The sequence below is a fragment of the Eimeria tenella genome, genomic scaffold (assembly GCF_000499545.2).
Source record: "Eimeria tenella Houghton genomic scaffold, Eth_scaff28, whole genome shotgun sequence".
Lineage (NCBI taxonomy): Eukaryota > Apicomplexa > Conoidasida > Eucoccidiorida > Eimeriidae > Eimeria > Eimeria tenella.
This window is the reverse complement of record NW_013542676.1, coordinates 75,884-94,841: the sequence shown is the minus strand read 5'-3', so window position 1 is coordinate 94,841 and position 18,958 is coordinate 75,884. Positions and strand designations below refer to the sequence as shown.

At 49.7% G+C, this 18,958-nt stretch overlaps 3 protein-coding genes across 3 annotated transcripts; 2 read left to right on the top strand and 1 right to left on the bottom strand.

Annotated features, from left to right (window-relative positions):
• Window positions 1–1,228: 1,228 nt before the first annotated feature.
• Window positions 1,229–5,760, top strand: ETH_00012235 (uncharacterized protein; the record flags this gene model as incomplete). The annotated part of the gene is made up of 2 exons (XM_013375449.1): window positions 1,229–1,461; window positions 1,548–5,760. 2 exons carry the CDS (start codon window positions 1,229–1,231, stop codon window positions 5,758–5,760), a joined length of 4,446 nt encoding a protein of 1,481 aa, XP_013230903.1.
• A 6,866-nt stretch (window positions 5,761–12,626) lies between these two features.
• Window positions 12,627–15,414, top strand: ETH_00012230 (uncharacterized protein; the record flags this gene model as incomplete). Its single annotated transcript, XM_013375448.1, has 6 exons — window positions 12,627–12,833; window positions 13,058–13,213; window positions 14,244–14,468; window positions 14,579–14,714; window positions 15,002–15,087; window positions 15,304–15,414. The coding sequence occupies 6 exons, from the start codon at window positions 12,627–12,629 to the stop codon at window positions 15,412–15,414; spliced, it is 921 nt and encodes a 306-aa protein (XP_013230902.1).
• Window positions 15,415–16,335: 921 nt separating this feature from the next.
• Window positions 16,336–17,953, bottom strand: ETH_00012225 (uncharacterized protein; the record flags this gene model as incomplete). The annotated part of the gene is made up of 4 exons (XM_013375447.1): window positions 16,336–16,341; window positions 16,524–16,730; window positions 17,071–17,194; window positions 17,571–17,953. 4 exons carry the CDS (start codon window positions 17,951–17,953, stop codon window positions 16,336–16,338), a joined length of 720 nt encoding a protein of 239 aa, XP_013230901.1.
• Between the last annotated feature and the right edge of the window lie 1,005 nt (window positions 17,954–18,958).

The window sequence follows — 18,958 nt, the reverse complement described above, 5'->3', positions numbered from 1 at the left end:
TTCACTTATGGTAGAATCTAGGGGCTTCCTCAATTTATCTTAAATCAAATGGGGCATGCTTGGCACTTGTTTAAGTTGTCCTTTGGTACTCTAATTGTGCAAAGAAGTTTTCATCTGCTTCGTGATTACAAAAGAGTATATGATATGAAGGAACGTGCATATATATTTTTTTGGGTACATTCATGTGTAAGTGCTTACATCCATCCAGACATACAGTAACGAAAGTTAGCACACTGAGGTGCACATACCCATAAGAGTTGCCTTTCGAGGGAAGAAAAGACTGCGGGAATAACAAAAAAACAATTGAACAGGAGGAGATACATCAAGCAGTTGTTAGCACAGAGACACACTAGTTTTGGAGCTCTCCTCTCTGTAGTGGAGTTGCGCGTCGCCTGTACCTGCAGGCGCTGCAACTGCAGAAGAGCAGGAAAAAAAGCAAAGACGCAAATATTACAAACTTTGAATAAACGAAAGATATGCAATGAAAAACTCTCGTTAAACTTTTTATGCCCTCTGGCCATTCTGAGGGTCACTTCTTGGAGCTGGGGCTCGTCGGCAGCAGCGGCTTTCCCGAACACATGAGGGAAACAACAATAAGCGAACTAATAAGAAAGAAGAAACGAGTTTTTGCCGATTCCCCTACCTTTATTTTAGACTTTTTGTCTCTTAATATTTTCTATTTTGACCGCTTTCCCCTTTTCCTGCCCACTACGCGTTCGTTTGCGCGTGACCGCTCTGGACAATGCCACGGACAAACCTGTGCACATCAGAGGGAGCAGCCGGAATAGAGATCGTGCTTTTCTCTGTGCACTGCTAAGCTGCTAAACACTCTGCACTAGGCTGCACACCGCGGGGTTTTGGCTCTGCTTTCGCTACTTGGTTGATTGGCACGATAAACGACAGGGCTGATGCATCATTTTGGGGCTACTCATGGAGTGTGTGCAGTTCTCACTCCCTTTACACTTGTCTTAGACTCACACATAAAATTTGATTGTAAAAATTAAGCAAGAAGGCTGCTTTTCCTTCCATGCATCGTCCACAACACCAACGGCATTGCACCCGTAAAAGCAGTGCTCCTCAGCTAAAAGCCGGCTTTGGGACGGTGTTTTAGTCAGACCAGAGCTAACAGCAATATTTCTCACAGTAACAAGGGCAGCATCAGCAGTTGAAGCAGCAGCAGCGAGCGTCTCCCACGAGCACCAGCTGTAGCAGCAGCAAGATTCCAGCCATGTTGTTGAGCCTACCTGAAGTCGACGCCACGCAGTTCTCTCCCTCTGTCAACTTCAGCCCTGAGGCAGCAGCAACTGCGGCAGGCAGTTCACCATCCCCTATTCCTGCAGCTTCAGCAAACAGGGCAGCGGTGCCAGCAGCAGCTGGTGCTGCGCCTGCAAAAGCAAAACAGAAGCTATGGAAACTCGTCTCCTTCGGAAGCAAATGTCTACCTGCTTTCGGATGGAGCAGGTAAGCACTGAAGCGCCGCAGTGTAGCTGCATCCCCGCCGCAGCAGAGGCGCTTTCTTTATCGCTGCTTCTGCGATGCTGCTACAGGAACCGCAAGTCGCAGAAGGGCCAGCAACAACAGCGGCAGCCGCAGCGGCAGGGAGCGCAGAAGAGGCAGCAGAAGGCGGCATATGAGGGGCTTGTTTACTCCCAAATCACACAGAAACAGACACGACTGCAGCAACAGTTCCAAGTGCAGCAGCTTCAGGAACAGCAGTCCCACCAGGAGCAGCAGCCGAAGCAACAGCAAACCACCAAGCAGCAGCACATGCAACAGTCACAAGATCACCAGAAACAGCGTCTACCGGTGCTTCGTGGGACAAGTGACACCGCTGGTCTCACCACCCCTTGCATTGGCATTGGAAGCAACAGCAACAGCAGCGGTGGCAAGAGTTCCAGCAGAAACAACAGCTCCGCAGCGGCAGGAGGCTACAACTTTTCCACCCCTGGAACCCCTGGATACAGCAGCAGTGGCAGCAACCGCAGTGGCGGAAGTGTCTGCAGCTGCAGCAGCAACAATGGCAGCAGCTCGTCGCACGCGCTGCCTCACTTCTCTGTGGACGGCACTACATCAGGGCCATGCTGCGTGGGAAGTTCCTTATCGCCCAGATCCCTGATATTTAGCTGCAGTAGCAGCAGCAGCAGCTGCTGCTACAACAGGGGTTCCAACACCAATTCAACGCTACTTCGAGAGGGTGCTGCTGCAGCCAGAGTAGCAGCAGGTTCTGGCGCTGGTGCTGCTAACATGGTGGTACGCAAGACAGTTGAAGGAAATGCAGAAGCGGTACCATCATGCTGCCCTCGAGCTGCGCCATTGCCCTCAGCAGTAGCAGCGGCAGGAGAAATTAATTCTGCTATTTCCCCGGCAGCCGATGCTGCTGCGGCCGCTGGTGCTGATACTAGTATACCTGCAGCAACAGCGATGATGCTTCCCACTAAAGAGATGGTGGAGAAAGGAAGTGCGCAAGTGCAGCTAAAGGCTGCAGCAGCATCGCCACCTGAGGTAGTATGGCAAGTGAAGCTCAGAGCAGCAGCAACTGCTCTAAGAATAATTGGAGCAGCAAATGCTGCGGACGAATGGGAGGGCCCTGACCTATTTCCTGCACCATCCTACAAACCAGACCGCAACAAACCAGCTGAAGAGCAGCAGCAGCAGCCGCAGCAGAAACAGCAAGATCACCAGCAGCGAAGGAAGAATCTTGGAGGCGCAGTTAACCGACCCATGTCTTTCGTTTCCTGCGGGACGGAGCCCCTCGGCGCCTCAGCAGCAGCATCAACAGCACCAGCAGCACCGGCGCCGGCAGGCAAAGTAGCATCGGCAGGAACGGCTGGAAGTGAATTTCTGCCCTGTCCGGCGAGCTGGGCAGATACAGAGTTGAAAATCCCCACCTCAGCAAGTGTATTGCAAAGCATGCAACCCAAGAAGCTGCGCAGACACCTGGAGGAGCCAGAACCACCAACTTTGCCGCTACTCGGCGGTGCCACCGGCACAGCACAGCTTGAGCCCGGCTTTTCTTTTGCCCCTGCTGCTGCTGCTATTTCACGGGAAGCAGAGCACAGCTTTGGGCAATGCCGCGGGAGCGATAAAGAGAGTAACTCTAGCAACAGTAACCCTACAACCGTCACAACAGGTGGCCACTGTGAGACCTTATCTACCGGGCAAGCTGCTGGGAATGTGCTTTCTGCCGCTACTTCTCCTGATGCTGCTGATGCGGTGCCTTGCATCGCAACTTCCACGGCAGACCAAGAAACTGCGGAGGAGAATCGAGACCAAGAAGGTCACAAACAGACGCAAGAACAGCATCAGCGTGCTGTTGGTATGACAAATCCAGCAATGGCTTCAGTGGTGTCAATGCAACAGGAGCCAAAACAGCTGTACCAGCAACAAAAGAAGCAATATCAGCAGCAGAGTCTCTGCGCTTCGCCAGTGTCAAAGGACGACGCTCAGCAGGTGCACCCGCCGCCAAGCTGTGCGTCTAGCAGTCCTAGAGGGTATCATGCCGGCCATTCTACTGCCGGCACTTCCGCTGCTGTCGCTGCAGTAGAGATTGCTGCAACAGTAGTAGATGTTGCTGCTGCAACTGCGGTTTCCACAGTTGGGCCCCCAGCTGGAGCCCTTGTTTCCTGTGTGGCACAGAGTCTCAATGCCCTCCTTACTAACGGGCCTCCAGGATGCAGCATAAGGACCCCTCGTAGGCAGCAGCTGCAACAAAAACAATTGCTTGAGCAGCAGCTGCATGAACAGCAGCATCAAGAGCAGCAGGTGCACCAGGTGCGGGTGCAGCAGCAACACGAGACGCAGCTGCAGCGTGCTGCTTCGCTGCTACATGGCTTCAGCCACTCTCCGCACCAGTTGCAGCAGCGCAATGCCCAAGAAGAGCCGATGCGCCCGCATTTCTTGCATCGGCAGCAACTGCAGCACTTGGGCGTCCAGCAGGAGCTACCGGGGCAACCTGCGCCTTCCTCCTCCCCGTCCACAGCAAACTTGCATGCATACTGCGCGCTACAGCAACCGACTGTGTGCGGTTTGCACCAAAGGCAGCAGCAGCAATACCAACTGCAACAGCAGCAGCATGAGCCACTGCTGCAGCGGAAGCACCTTCCAGCACCCCATGGACCTCCGACTGGCACGTACGCCACCACTAGAGCAGAGTCCCCAAGGAGGCTTCAGCAGAGATTTTTAACTTTTAGTAAGCAGAAACAGCTGCAACAACAACAACAACAAAGGCACCAGATGGTGCCGCGCCAGACACAACAGCAACAAGAATACCAATCGCAGCAACAGCAGAACGTACAGCCGCAGCTCCTGGTCGAGAAGCCCCGGACCTTTTTTGGCGTTCACCTTTCTGCAGAAGCAGAAGCCGCTGCAGCGAATGCAGCAGGGGCAGCAGCAGCAGCAGCAGAAGCTCGTCCGATAAGCAGGCGTAGCAGCAGCCAGCCACTTTTTCCCGTATCTGTCAATGGGCAGCAGCAGCAGCAGCAGCAGGATTCACCAGAGGTTAAGTTGCCCGAAGCCAGCAGACAGCAGCACGTGCAACGGCAGCCTGTCTCTGTAAATCCGGTGCATGAGGATCCTGCAGGCCAGAGACACGACCCCTGCAATAATGCTTGTGCCGAAGGGCACTCCAACAGGGCAGTTGGGGCCTCCTCTACTTCTACTTTAGAAACGTCCACTCAGCCCTTCAGAGCGCTCGATGAAACTCTTTCTGGAGCCTCTGAATTGGCTCTTCCTGGTACACCCAAACGGGCTTCCAATGGGGATTCCAGTGCAGTTCCTATGGAAGTTCCTGTGGAGACCCCAACTGAAGAGCCAACTATGTCTCCAGTTGTTGCCTCTGCTATTTATGGTAATGGCTACAGCGTTTCAGCGTGTGACAAAAATTATTTGACTGCTGCTAGTGGACGGTTGTCTCCTGCCGGGAAGCAGGCTGCAGAGGCTTCTCGTCGCGCCATGTTGCTGCGAAAAAACTCACAGGCTTCTTTGATACAGATCTGCGGAGCAGCTAATCAGGAGCAGCAGCAGCTGCAGATGCCTGACAGGCAGTTGCAGCAGCAAGCACGCTGGGAGACTGCGGGCAATCATAGTGTCCCCTTGGCAGCTGCAGCAGCAGCAGAAGCCTCAACGACGGTACCGCAGCAGAAACAGGCGGCATTTCATGAGGCAAAGCCACACGAAGCGAGCAGTAGCAGCACGCATGTATGCTCGGGTCTATCAACAGCAAGCAGCAGCAGCAGTATCAGCCGCAGCGCCCTTACCCCACAGCTGCCTCACCCCTCGCGCCGGGCCCCTTTCCGCTTGCAGCAGCCCACAACCGCCACTGATTTAGTGGCAGCAGGGCCCTTTCCATCTCTATCAATATCACCATCCTCATCATCGCAAACGCCTTCTGGAGCTTCAGGAGTGGCAGGAGCGATAGGACCAGCAGGAGCAGCGGCAGAGCGTCCTTCCACACCAGTGCGCGCTGAGCGTTTGCGCAAGCACCTGGAGCAGCTGAAAGAGCGCGGGGAACTGCGAGTGGACAATTTTCCTGCAGCGGAAGTGGCAGCACTGATACGGAACACAAAAGTGGAGAGGGAGGGCCCCTTTCAGGTGTACGTGCTTGACAAAGAATGGAAACTGGGCTGCAGCAAACTAGACAAGGAGTGGCCCCTCAAGATGCTGCAGAACACGAAGGAGGGTATTAAACTTCACAGAGAAATCAACAAGCTAATTGACATAGCCAAGCAAATACAGTTGCAGAAGCCGCAATCACATGGCTAATAAGCATACAGCGCACGCCTACAAGGGCTGCTGATTCAAAATGCGTGGCTTGTGGTGCTGCTGCAGCTGCAGAATTCGGTGGTGTTCAATGGGCAGAAATGATACTCTGACCAAATACCTTTGATCCCACTGCTCTGACAGTTGCAGGTGATGCTGCTGCTGTATGGTTTTCTCGCTGCATATGCTGCTATTGCTTTTGGCGGTCGCTGCAGCCGGCTGCTTCTGCCACAGCTTTGGTCTGTTGGCTTCAATCTGTTTCAAAGGTGGTCAAGGATGAGCCGCTTACTTGAACTCTAAGCAGCGAGAAGCGGCAGAAAGGGCCGGAGCTCAAGTGGAAGCAGCAACCGTAATGGGAGTTTTGTGCAGCCCTCTTTTCTGGCCTTTATCGCAGTGTTTTTTCTTCGAGTATTTCTGTCTATGCAGATTGCCGAGCTTTTCCGCATGTTCGTAGATTTGCCTTCTACCCATTTTTTTTATTGTATTGACTTAACTTTGCTTTGAAATACGCATTTATATTGTTACGCTATCGTTAATTTCTTGTCTTCCCGCTCTTCGCGGCCCTCTCTGCAGCTTTGCAGCTATTGCCGTCCCTTAGAAGCTTTCAGCTCCATGCCGTTGTTACTTTTGCTGCTATTGCTGACACGTTTGCCGTTATAGCCGATACTGCCATATCGACTGCGTCCGGCGCTGCTGTGGCGGACGTCTTTTATGCTGGCGTTTCCGCTGGTTGTCAAGCTAGAAGCTCAGTTATTCTCTGGCTGTTTGACTAGTTGCCGCTCGTGTTGTTTAGGTCAAAATTCGTGGCAATAAATTAACGTGAAGCTCTGCTTGTTAAATTTAAATGGTCCCTTTGCCTGCTTGCCTTCTTGCCAACTCCTCCGTTTGACAGCACGCCCTCGTATATATGTTCGCTTGCCAGTATATGCGCTTATTTTTTCAGCTGTTTGCTTGCCTATCTATATAGAAGGATGATTTGTTTGTTGCTATATTCCCTGCATACGTAGGGACTCCACTGCACTCACACATCAACAGGCTGCAAGTGAACGCACAAACACAAAGGGGCAAAGGAAAGTACAAAGGACTTGTTGCTAATTAGGATAGTAAAAATTCTTGAATGAGAAATTTGAACCTACATAGCAGATAACTCCGCTTTATTAGAGAATTCGGTCAAGATTCGCTCACTGTCCAAAAGACTCATAAACGTCACATACGATTCGTGGTTGACACAGAAAATCATAGAAGCAATGCAGAGGCTATTTTACTTCTTGTGTACACTTTGCTGTGCTGGATCTCCACTACCCAATGCTGCGTTCACATTTGCACCTGCTTCTGGTATATTTGTTGGTCAAGGTTCTCCTGATTGTTCACTCGAATTTTGCTGTCTGTGCATTTGCATTTGTACGCCTCTATTTGGTTTGATTATTTGCGCGTGTGAGTGTCCTTTTTGCATTCTCTAGTGGTAAAGTTATTCGCCGCTGTACTTCTTCCATTACTGCCTACACCCGTCTCTCCCAGACAGTAGTTGTGAACAATTTACAGTGCACAAGCATCTCCATATCCATAGTCGGTAGTGGCACCGGAGGCCCGGAACTCTACACCCCAGACTTCACACCCTCAGCCCTACGTTCCTCCGGCCGCATAACTAGGAGCCTTAGAGCCTGCACCCCTAGCTTTGAAACATAACCATATTTAAGCCTATGGAAAGTCCTGCAAACGTTCTCCCAGAGACAATCTAGGACGATCTCTGTGGTGCCCCTCGAGCGGCGCCTTGTGGTTCGCCACGTAGGTCCCCTCTTGGCGCCCCCATAGAGCAGCTTTTCGTAGGCCCCCGCTGTGGCCCTTGGCCCTTTTGTTCACTTGTTGTTGTATGTTTGACCTTTTCCACTTCTAGATCTGCCTTTGAGAGGCACGCTGTTTGCAAGGAACTCTTTGAAGGTGGCTCGTACAATGACCCTTTCTGGGAGGCCTCATCGCGCGACGTTCCGTGAACAGAACCCTTAGTGTTGCTGCTTTTCCGGTCTGGAGACGAAGAGAAGGGAGTAGAGATATAGCGAAAGACGAAGAGCAACAACTCCACAAATAGTATGAGGCCGAAAGAAAAAGCAACAGCAGCAGCAAACGCACCTACGGGTCCTCTCAGCGGGAGAACATCCTCAGTATGGTGCGGAGTCTTGCTCTGAAGTACAGCAGCATAGACCAAGAGACTGCACGCCCATAATGAGGATTGCAATGTGCAAGGCTTGACGCCGGATCTTGGGCTTCAGGGTTTAGGTTTTCAGGCCTGCATTGTAGGGCGTGTCTGACCGCAAACACTTTGATTGCGTGGTCAATATCATGCATGGTGTGCTTGGAGAACCTGAAGGGTTCAACACCATGCTGGATTAACTTTTGCACTTGTTTTGCAGGTAAAGAAGAGAAAGGGACAGACGCAGGCAGAGAAAGAGCAGCGTTGTAGCAGCCCGCCCACAGCTGGTGAAATAAGCACACCAGCACGTCATCCTCCCTCATACCCTGAATGACAAGTACAACTGTGTGCTCCATATCATTAGCTCTGAATCTACAAGCAGAAGCCGGCAAGACAGTGAGCTTCGTCTCTTATCAACCATAGAAGCTGAGCTGTTGGGGCATATGTACAAGAATAACCATACAGAGGCACCCATATATTCCTGCTTCTTTAAATTGCACTCAGGATTCACTTTTCTAAATTTGTGGACATAGGGCTTGGGTTTTGGGGAATTTGCTGCACCCATCAGGATGCTGGGCACTGTGTGCGGGTCTCTAGCGTAGGGTTTACGTGCTGAGGAGCTTTGTTCCTAGCTAGTTGCTGGAAGTTCGGTTTATGTTGTCCCATATATTCCTTAACAAGCTGAAGGCAGGAGAAGGTTTTTTCCTCTTTCTCCACATATGACAAGCGGAGCTCCTTCCTGAGAAAAAAGTAGGAACTGAAATTCAGTGGCAAGCGTCTTATTGATATTGTACATGTAGGGGTTTCGACTAACCCAGCACGCGGTATGGGTTGGCTGCATAGGCTTCAGAATTTAGGGTAGTACAAAAGGCACAGGGGATTTACGTTATTGGGTAGATGGTCACGTGTAAAGTGTCAAATTTAGGGGCTTTACGTCTTTAGGCTTAGGGCTCATAGTTCTAGGTTTAGAATTTACTCTATCCTTTCTTCTTCTCTCACTGGATGAGGCAAATCATTGCCAGGGTATAGAGCGTAAAGGGCGGTGTCGAGCCTTGATGCTTCTCGTTCAGACGAGTAAAATGAATTGAAGAGGCTATTTTCTTCCATTTTAAGTAGATAAAAGGCAATTTCGACCAGTGTGCAGGCTTTTGGTTTCGTGGCTGCTGGGCTACGCCTTTAGTGATTGCTGCGCATTCTCATCAGTAAACCCCAAGACAACCCCAAAGTCACGAACAGTTGGAGTGCAGATAGAGCAAAGAAGGCGCTCTGACGCTGCGTATGATTCTGCGGATGATCTTTATGCTGGTTCTGGTAGTCAATTTAGGGCATCAGCTGGAGCTAGTTTACTTTTGCTGTTACGTTCCTTCTTGCTGTTTGCTCCTGTTGCTGGTTTGTCGCGTCTGGTCCCTTTCTCAAACGACGCTTAAGAATAATTTGGAGGGACACAAAGCAAAAGGAATAAAATCTAGAGTCTTTGATTAAATAAAATAAGACATTAAATTTTATCGCAGGATCGTAATGTGGGCGGGAGATAGTGGCAGTGGCTCACCTGTCGGCTGCAGCCTTCGTCCGGTGACTGGCAATCTTGCAGCTAAAAACGGCCGAAGTTCCACTGAAAAAGGCTTAAAAATAACATATAAAATGTTTAGACAAAAGATAAAGAAAAAAGGATAACAATGGGAGGATGTTGAATATCGCCTTGCTGCAAGCCTTCGTTGTTTCGTTCTTCCTGAGAGCGACACCTGATCAGTTCGTGAGTCGCTGATTTCACAAGTTGAACTGAACCAAGTCAGATCTGCTCACGAGAAGATTAAATAAAGCTATTTGTTTTATTCACCAAAGGCTGCTTTGAGTTTCCATTTGACATGTTGGAGTGCTTGCATTGTGATGGATACCATGGTCGCATATGACCTGTCTCTCCAACTCTCTTTTCCTAATTGAATGAAATGCAATAACGCTGCATACAAGCTTGAAAAATGGCCTCCAAATTGCTATTTCACCTCTGAGAGAGGCTACAACCGAGGAATTGGCGAGCAAACTGCATCGTGGGCAAACACCTCCTAAACCTTGAAGGATACTGCGCCAGTTATGATAAGCGAAGCCCAGCTTGAATCGAAAACGTTTTCCCGTGTCCACCCAACTTTGGCATATTTCATGTCATCGTGCTGAGCTGCCTTGGTCTCGTGACTTAAACAGAAAACATAACTTGAGAAGGCTGGGATTTATACGAGCAACAGAGAGTATTGTAGTCTTTTCGCGACCCCTGGCCCAAAAGCGTGAAGAAAAATTCTCCTTCCTACGAGCGAACGATCGTCACCAAATCTTGGTGGACTTGGCACACAGAGTTCAGAAACTTCCAGCGCTCCGGTTTTTCCCGTCCTTACGCACATATATAGTTTAAATGTGGGTATGCTATTTTGTTAACTACCCGGAACAGCTTCCATGCTTGATACTTTTCTGCAGCCCATCATGCACCTGGGTTTTATGCTGCAGCTGCTGCTACTGCTGCTGTTGCTGTGGTTGTTGTTGCTGCTGCGGTTGTTCTTGCCGCTGCCGTGGCTGTTATTGCTGCTGCGGAGTTTGCTTTTGTTGTTGTTGCTGCTGTTGTTGCTGCTGTGACTAATAATTCTGTTGCTGTAGGCTCTATTCTTGCTGTCGCTTTTGCCGTTCCCTTCAGCTGTTGTCACCATTCCGCAGCCTTTAAGTCAGCAGCCTTTACGGCTGTTTCAACTACAGTCTGGGTTTGAGCGCGCTGGTCTGCTGCTGCGTCTTGTGACTTTTGGTTTTGGTGCCACTTACTAAAATATGTAATTTAGAAAATGCGACTCCACGAGAAGTTTTGAACGCCGCCGTAGAGTTGCTGGCAACGATGCGACAGGGCATTCTTAAATAAGGTTTGCTCTTGTGTTCCACAAGCGCGAATGACCAGGGATCTGGAGTTCCACATTAATCTTAGGTGCTGCTTTTGGTTGTATTTCGTGTATAGGGAATGAGCCCTTGCAACTGTCAAGATGATTTGAGTTCGTACAACCAACCTGAAAATGCTGTTCAATCTTCGCAGTAAACTTTGGCCACGAATATGACTTGCGCTGCTTAGAGCGTGGTTTTTACAGGGCTCGTGCATAGTCTGGCCTTGTGGATGGTACCTGTTGCTGCATCCACCGTTGCAGTTGTTGCCGCTGCCATTATGTTGGCGCTAATGTTGCCGCTTCTGACTGCCCTGTGTGATACTAAGCGCTGGCTGGAACCTCAGAACTTTCTAAAGGCCAGAGAATCCTGCTTTTAAAATGCCTAAGAACGCTCAAAGAAGCTCATTGAGAGTTGCAAGCCGTTACCGGCCACGCGGGGAATGCCCGCAGCCCTGAAATGCAACTAAGCGGGGGACAGAAGATATGTATATGTAGACTATTTAAAATGTTATAAATGCCCTACAGTGCACATTCAAGCCGCGTGATTCCATTAATTGGTCTGGAGGATAGTCGAGGTCATGTCCTTTTGGGGGAACCGCTTTAGCACTATGCGCCGGATGTTCATCCGGCCGCGTGGAGCACTACCTCATGCTTTGATTTGAACAAGACACTTGTTTGCTAACACTGAACAGTCAAGCGATAATTTGGAGCCTCGTTGAGGCCATCTGCATTTGGCCTTGACCATGGGGGGGATTAATCAAGACCGTAGCCTCTTTCAAGGCCAGATGCTCACTTAGGCCTTAAATAGCCGTTAAAGTGTCCATGAGATATTGTTAAGCTGCTCTGTGCTAGTTTTAGACCCTACGAGCAGACATGGGCTATAACTGCAGCGGGCTAGAGACCTTGTCGATCTTATAGGCCAAATGTTCCTACGCTGGCTCGCCTAGGCGTTGATATTGCGCAGAACAGAGTTTTATAATCCATAGTATGCCGCCACTGTCTCCCGCGGACCTTCCGCTGCATTATGTTCCAGTCCTCTTTGTGTCGTCCCTCTGCTGTATCTTGCTTGTCAGCTGAAGAAAATGCTCTCCAGACGCGACGGAAGTCAAGCAAACCCGATGTATGTATATTAGTAATACGTAATTACGTGGTTTAATTGATTAAAACAATTATGGGCGAAACTTTCCCAGATTTCGAGTTTGGGGGCAACAGGCTACACAAACACGGTGACCCTGAAAGACATGCGCAAAGCTGTGAGACGTCTCATTCCAAGCCGCAAATGGACAAGAAAAGAATAAATCACAAAAGCTAAATGAAAATACTGATTAGCGTTTAAAAGATCAATGTTTTCATGGACTTTTCAACGGGGGCCGCTGCGCCGGCTGTCTCTTGGCCGTTCTACACATTTTGACCCTTCCGCCAGTTCCTTTCCGTACATATGGTTTTAAACAAATCACGCAGGAAGTTCATGAGCCAATCAACTATTCGTAAATTTGTTCTTAAGTCATTCTGCATTTGTACGCTGTCTTCCCGCAATACAGGCTGAAGTAGGCTTCAATCTCCATTGCTCGCCATGGTGTCTGTCCAGCTTGCATGTCTTTGGAATGCTTGGGCCTTCATTGCTGTCGTCGTGTTTATTTGTGTTCCCAATAATGTGTCAAAACTACATAAAGCTTGACTTACAAGTACAGCAAGAAACCCTTTCAGGGTCTACTCCGCTGAATTTTCTTCCTTTCGTCGCACCCTTGCCTCCCTTTTGGTGTTTTTACAGGATGGTGTTACTGCACGTGAAAACAGCGGACGACTCAAACCAGTTTTTGTTCGAAGTAGAAACAAAAGAAAAAGTTAGAGACATAATGCATGAGTTGACTTCTCTGCACCTCAAGAGAATACAAACACTAAAACTTGCAGACGCAGCAGAGGCTCTCGCCACCTATGGGCCCCTTAGGCCCGAAGAGACGCGAGGGCTCACTGAGGAAGTCCGTTGCAGGCTATTTTCTCAGTCACCTTGATATAGATCACTCCTTCCCTGTCTTCCCCATCGTCTACCCCTTTTTTGTCCTTCAGGGCCTTCGTGTGTCTACCGTGTCTTGACCTCCCTGAAGCCCCTACTCCCTAGCAGTTCGTCGATTAGAGTTAAGGCTTTGGGGCTCAGCGTTCAGGATTAAAGGTCTAGAGCTCAAGTTTCGTGTCCTATGCATAGGTAGCCCGCCTATCAAACTTAAATGTGTACCCCGATGGCCCCCCTACAAATCCAGACCCGCATTTTTACCGTACAGGACATCCACCACCGGAGGAAACAAAAAACGTAATTCTAAAAGCGGTTGAAGAGGCTAAGGAGGCACTTTCCCACAAGCAGGTACAACAAACACCAGCAGCTACAACGGCATGTACAGTAGCATCAGCAGCAGCAGGAAAAACGGTAGTGACTGCGGTAGCAGCAGAAGTAGCATGGTTAGCAATAGAAGCCACAGTATCAGCAACGGCAGCAGCAGCAACAGCTGTTCGTGCGCTTTTAGCTTGATGCTATGGTAGAACTAGGCGAAAGGGAGACAATGACATAAAAGGAGGCAGGCACACAGAGGCAAAATGAGCGACAGAAAAAATCAAGAAGAAGAAAGCAGATAATGAGATACGAGTTTTAGTGAGAGGCAGGGAGTTGTGAGAACGGGAGCGGCAAAACAAGGAGGTACACAAACGAACGGGGGACTAACTGGAGCGACAGAAACGAGAGAGAAATCCAAGGAACACAAAGTATCTAGCACAGTAAAAGGCAGATGTGACTGTCTGTGCAAAAGACAGACATACAAGATGGTTATACGAAATTAACAGGGCGAATGGACAGAAACACATGTGCAGCATCGCACAAATTCACACAAATGCAAACAAATGAAACGGACAGACGAGCTAACGAACAAACAAACACACATTGAAACAGCCAAAAACCAAGCACATAGACAAGTAATCAAATAAATGGGCTGTCCAACGGCAGACGATAACCAGCAGAGAAAACAAAGCGCACAGCAAACATCTAGGAAGACGATCCACCAATCACAATTGCTCAGTTGGAATCCTAAAACGCCAAACGCTATCATCACATTTGACCTTGCAACATGCTATTTAAAGATAGGTTACTTTCACCCTTAGCGGACCATAGTAACACGGAAAAGAAGCTGCTTTTTTCCCAGTGTCCTGCCCCCTATTATGGAGAATTTGATATATGCGGTTTAGGTTTTACTGGAGTTTTCCATTGCCTGTGCATTAGTGCATCTACATGCATTGCTTCGCCATCACATTTTAAAATCCTAATGCGTGGGCTTGTGTGACGAGGCTTCAGGCTGTAGGCTGCAGGAGTCAAGACGTAATATCTGCGTATGATGAGTGTGCAGGTGCTCTTGAAGACCTGTCTGAGCTTGCAAACAGTTGAAGAAAAATTGAACACGCTGAAGGGTGCTGTGCAAATCGCCTATCCCGCATTCCACGGCTTGCCTCCCTATGAACCCACCAGATTGATTATTGAGGGAAAAGAAATGAATGATTCGCAGGATATCTCCCATGTATCAAACGCAGCTGCTACGGATGATGAAGGAACTGCTGCTGCTGTTGGGGTTATGGTGCTGCTGCTGGTGCAAGCTTGTGCTGCTTTGACGTTGCTGCTGGGGTGATGCCGGCAAGAGTTGTTGCTACTAATACTGCTGCTGACGCGCTTCTGCTGATTCTACAGAGCATAACTGCGGAGAATGCGTGTCTATGGTGGACGGGGAAGCAGCTCCAGCAGGAAGAGCCTCTGAGTAAATATCTCGGGACAAATGAAAAAACAAAGACTGTCGTCAGGCTGCAACCAAAATGTGCAGGCAAGGGTCAACCTGTAGTCCCTAGCTTCTGAGGGCTAGACCTATATGTGTGAAGCCCTACCGTTAAACCCTAAAACCTGAACTGAGGCTTGCATTCGTGGGGCTTGGAGAAGATATTAAATTTGGGACAGGTTTGGCGTCATAGCTTTAATTTCGCCGCTTGATGTTTCTGCTTCCCTCCAATGAGCATGTGGGTGGCGCTGCCTTCGATGAACTGCTGCTGCTGCTCCTGCGGATGCTTCTGCCTACTGCTTCTTTGGTGCCGCTGCTGTTGCTGTTGCTGGTTACTGCAGGCCCCCCTGTGCGTGAGCCTCGTATGGACGCGGAGACGCACAAAGCAGTGTTGGCTTACTGTCACAAAAGGAGACAAGAAGAAAAGGTAACTTTAAATAAATAAATACATAGTCTGATAAGGAGCTACGGGCGGGCTGACCGCTTTATCAGCAACCAAATGGTTGCAGATAAAGCAGTCAGCCAGCATGTCCGAATCCTTGATTAATTGGCGTATTTTCCGCAGTCACTAAGAAACTATTTAAGGGGCAAATGATCAATTACATCCTCCAAGTCCTTTTAATTGATATTTTTTATTGATTAGGCACTGGAGGAAGACGACGATGACTCATATTTATTTTCTCCTTGGGCAAACCCGAAGGCGCTGAAGGAATCGCTATTGGGCATGAGTGGCCAAGTCAAGTGGCGGGCATGACACTTGTAAACTGGCAATCAGCTAAACGCTAAAAATAGGAATAAACTGATCGATGAAGAGTAACCAAAACCTGGCGTTGAAGGTTGGAGTTCGTTTTGGCGGGAATATCTTGAGCCAACAATAAAAAGTGAAACAGCAGCGATTGAAGCAGCACAAAACCTCCGCTGCAGCAGCGATAACAGCAGAAATTGCGGGCTGCCCGCAGTACACCGCATCGTTAGAACGAACGAAAGGTACTTCATCGAAGGAGTTACAGCCGCAGCGAGGGCCACTTGCACTGCTGCTGTTGCTGCTGCACTACTTTGCCGCAGCATTCAGACAAACAGATGTAGACGGAGAGGGAGAAGGTGCTGCTGCATCAAAAACTGGAATAGCAACAGCAAGACGAAATACGCTCCTCTTCATATGAAACGAAACATGAAACGTTGCGGCAAGAAGAAAAGCAGCTGCAGGAAAAGTTACCGCAGCAGCAGCAGCAGAAGATGAAGCAGAAGCTGCCGCAGAAGCTGCCGCCGATGCGGATCTCTGGCAGCCTGTGCTTTGTTGCTGCTGCACGGCTGACCGGAGTTGGCAACAGAAGTATATAGTAGCACGGCTTTTTTTTAGCGCTCAGCCAGTTTATTATTTAGCAAACTGACTATCTAGTAACATACGCAACTTATTGCTTGTTTATAAGTATTTTGGGCTAGTCAGCGGGGCGGCTCCTCTGTTCTTTTTCTTTTCTCTTTGCCGTCTTCTGTATGTCTTCGCTGCTGCCTTCCCAACAAAAAACAAAAAGCAGAAGATTAAAAATATAAAGGAGATGCTAAACCACCAGCTCTTTCGCCAGTCCGCAGCCTCCCAATACGCAGCGGAGCGACCTTCCTGAAGCAAAAGCCCTGAACTCTAAACCCTGAACCCTTAAACCCTATGTTCCAACCTTCATGTCTACACGCCAAGAAGGAAAGGAATAGACTGCGCATAATCTGCCCGCCCTCTATGCAACGAACCCTGAAATCTACGCCATGTAAACCTGCTAAATAGAGGCCTCTACAGATCCTAGACTCGAACCATGAAACCATACGGAACCATACGGATTTAACCCTAAACCCTCCGTGATTCTGGCTGACCGCAAACAGCTTGATCATCTTGTCGATTTCCTCCAATGTCTGCTCCTTAAACCTGAAGGGCTCATTGTTATGCTGAATCAGCTGTTGCACTTGCTCGCGCGAGAGAGAAGACAAGGAGGCAGAGGCAGGCAAAGACAACGCAGAGCTGTAACAGCCAGCCCACATGTGGTGAAATAAACACACCAACACGTCACTTTCCCGCATGCCCTGGATCGCACACAGCAGCCGTGAACCTTAAACCTGAGCTTCAAGCCCTGATAAAAAGCATTTTATATAATCCTTTTAATGGCACGATAGCAAACAGATAAAAAGAAAACGGTTCTGACAGAAGCAAGCGAACAAGGAAGAAACAGAGGTTCTAAATGTCAGACAGAAGAGAGAATGGAGGCACAGAAGAGAGACACAAAAAGAGAGACAAAGAGACGATGGGGCCAACAAGCTGAGCAACAGAAACGCACAGACGCAAGTACGAGAAGAGATGCAGAATGAGGCGGCACAAACAGAAAGAAGGCACGAAAGGGAGATGAAGCAGACAGGCAAAACATACATTCTGTGCAGCAACAAGCGGTATTATCTGTCGAACTACTCCAATCTTGTCTTTGATTTCAGCATCAGTCAAAGTGAGGCAAAACAATGCCCAGTCCATGCTGTCATGCCGATGCGCCTTCTCTCTGAAATGCACAGGCAGCGAGCCAACCAGGAAAACAGATGAAGTGTACAAAAGGCAAATTAGTGGAGAGGCAAGTCCTAAAACTACGCAGATAGCTGGCAGCTAGAACCGCCAAGCCCTCGTCAATTTGTTTTGTTTCCCTCTCTTTTCTCATTTGTCTCGGCTGGTCGGATGGTCTTTGTCGATTTGTTCATGTCTGTGCTATGAGTTGCCAGCCTTGGTGTCTGTTTGTTTGTCTTTGTTGGTCTCGTTCCTCTTTGGCTAATCCTTGGCGTGCTGTCTCTCTTGACGCAGTCACCATACAGACCACTACTACTGCCACTAGTTTGACTGTCTTCTCTTGTGCAGCTGCAGTTGGCGTTGCTGCTGTTGCTCACTGTACAGAGAGAGGTGGAAATACGGTGGGTTCTGCATTTGGCTTGAGGGGACGCAAAATTGTGCTCAGCTGCTCGGAAAAGTCGCGTAACAGCACGTTGCTGCTGCTGCCGCTGTTGCTGCTGCTGCTGCTGCTGCTGTTGCTTATGTTGCTGCTGTTGTTGCTGTTCCTGTAGCTGCTGCTGCCGTCGCCGTCGTAGGTACTTCTACTGCTGCTGTGGGCAGGGACGCTGTGGTTTGCAGCCTGCTCGAGAGCACTAGCATCAGAAGCCGTCGCCATACGAGAAAGGAGAAAGGGATGCAGGAGCAGCAGCAGCAGAGAGCGCTGCCGAAATAGCAGACTGGGGCTGCGGCGGCGGGAGCTGCCGCGATGCCCGCCTCCCATGTTTGCAGTCGTTTCTGACCTTCCACTGTGCTGAATTAATGCTGCACTTGTTGAAATTGATGAGGATGCTGCTGCTGTTGGAGTTGCTGCTGTGTTTCAGTTGCTGCGCTCTTTTGTCGGCTGCGGACCGACGCTGCAGCAGTGTCTGCTTTCAACGAAAGCCGCCTGTCCTCATGCAATTTGCGAGCTCAGGAGTCTATTACTACTGCAGTTGTCTCAGTTTCTCCCGTAGTTGCAATTGCGTTAGCAGCAGCAGCAGCTGGTGCTGCTGCTGCTGCCCACACGTCACGTCGGCAAGAGGCCTGCTGCAGCAGCAGGTGTCGTTGCTATTGCTAACAGCTCAACCTCAAGAGGAGTAAAAATAATATATTAACTTTGCTGCTGCTGTCTGCATAATCGGCAGCAGCTGTAGCTGCAGCCGACTGGAGGCCCTGGGGGCCCACGAGACAGTGACAACAGGAACAGCGGCTGCTGCTGCTGCCGTTGTAGCTGCAGCTCCAGCTGCAGCATGTGCTTTCATTTTCTTGGCCTTTTATGTTTTTATGCTGCTATTTTTTTAATGTTCCAGTGAGTCAGAGCTCTCGCGCGTCGCTGCCGCTGTATCCGCCGCCGCCGCAGCAACAAGAGCCATAACAGTAGTAGCATTAATTACAGAGGGGTTGATGCTATCTCTGGCCAAAGCGGAGATGGTCTTGAGGAGTTTTGAAGCTGAAGACGAGCGCAGAAGCCACGGGACAGCTGCAGTAGCAGCAGGAGCTGCAGCACCTGCCGCAGCAGCAGAAGCGGCAGCACGGGCAACAGCAACCGTGACAAGAGCAGTAATGGTATAGAGGGCAAGAGTCTGTCTCTGATGCCGTTGCAGCCGCAGACACGGTGGCTACTGGAGGCGTTGCTGCGGTTGCCGGTGAGAGAAAGGCACAGACCGCGCAACCCCTGCATGGCTATCTCTTCGCTGACTCCTGCATGGCTATCTCTTTGCTGCAGCGAAAGTGCCAGCAGCCGCAA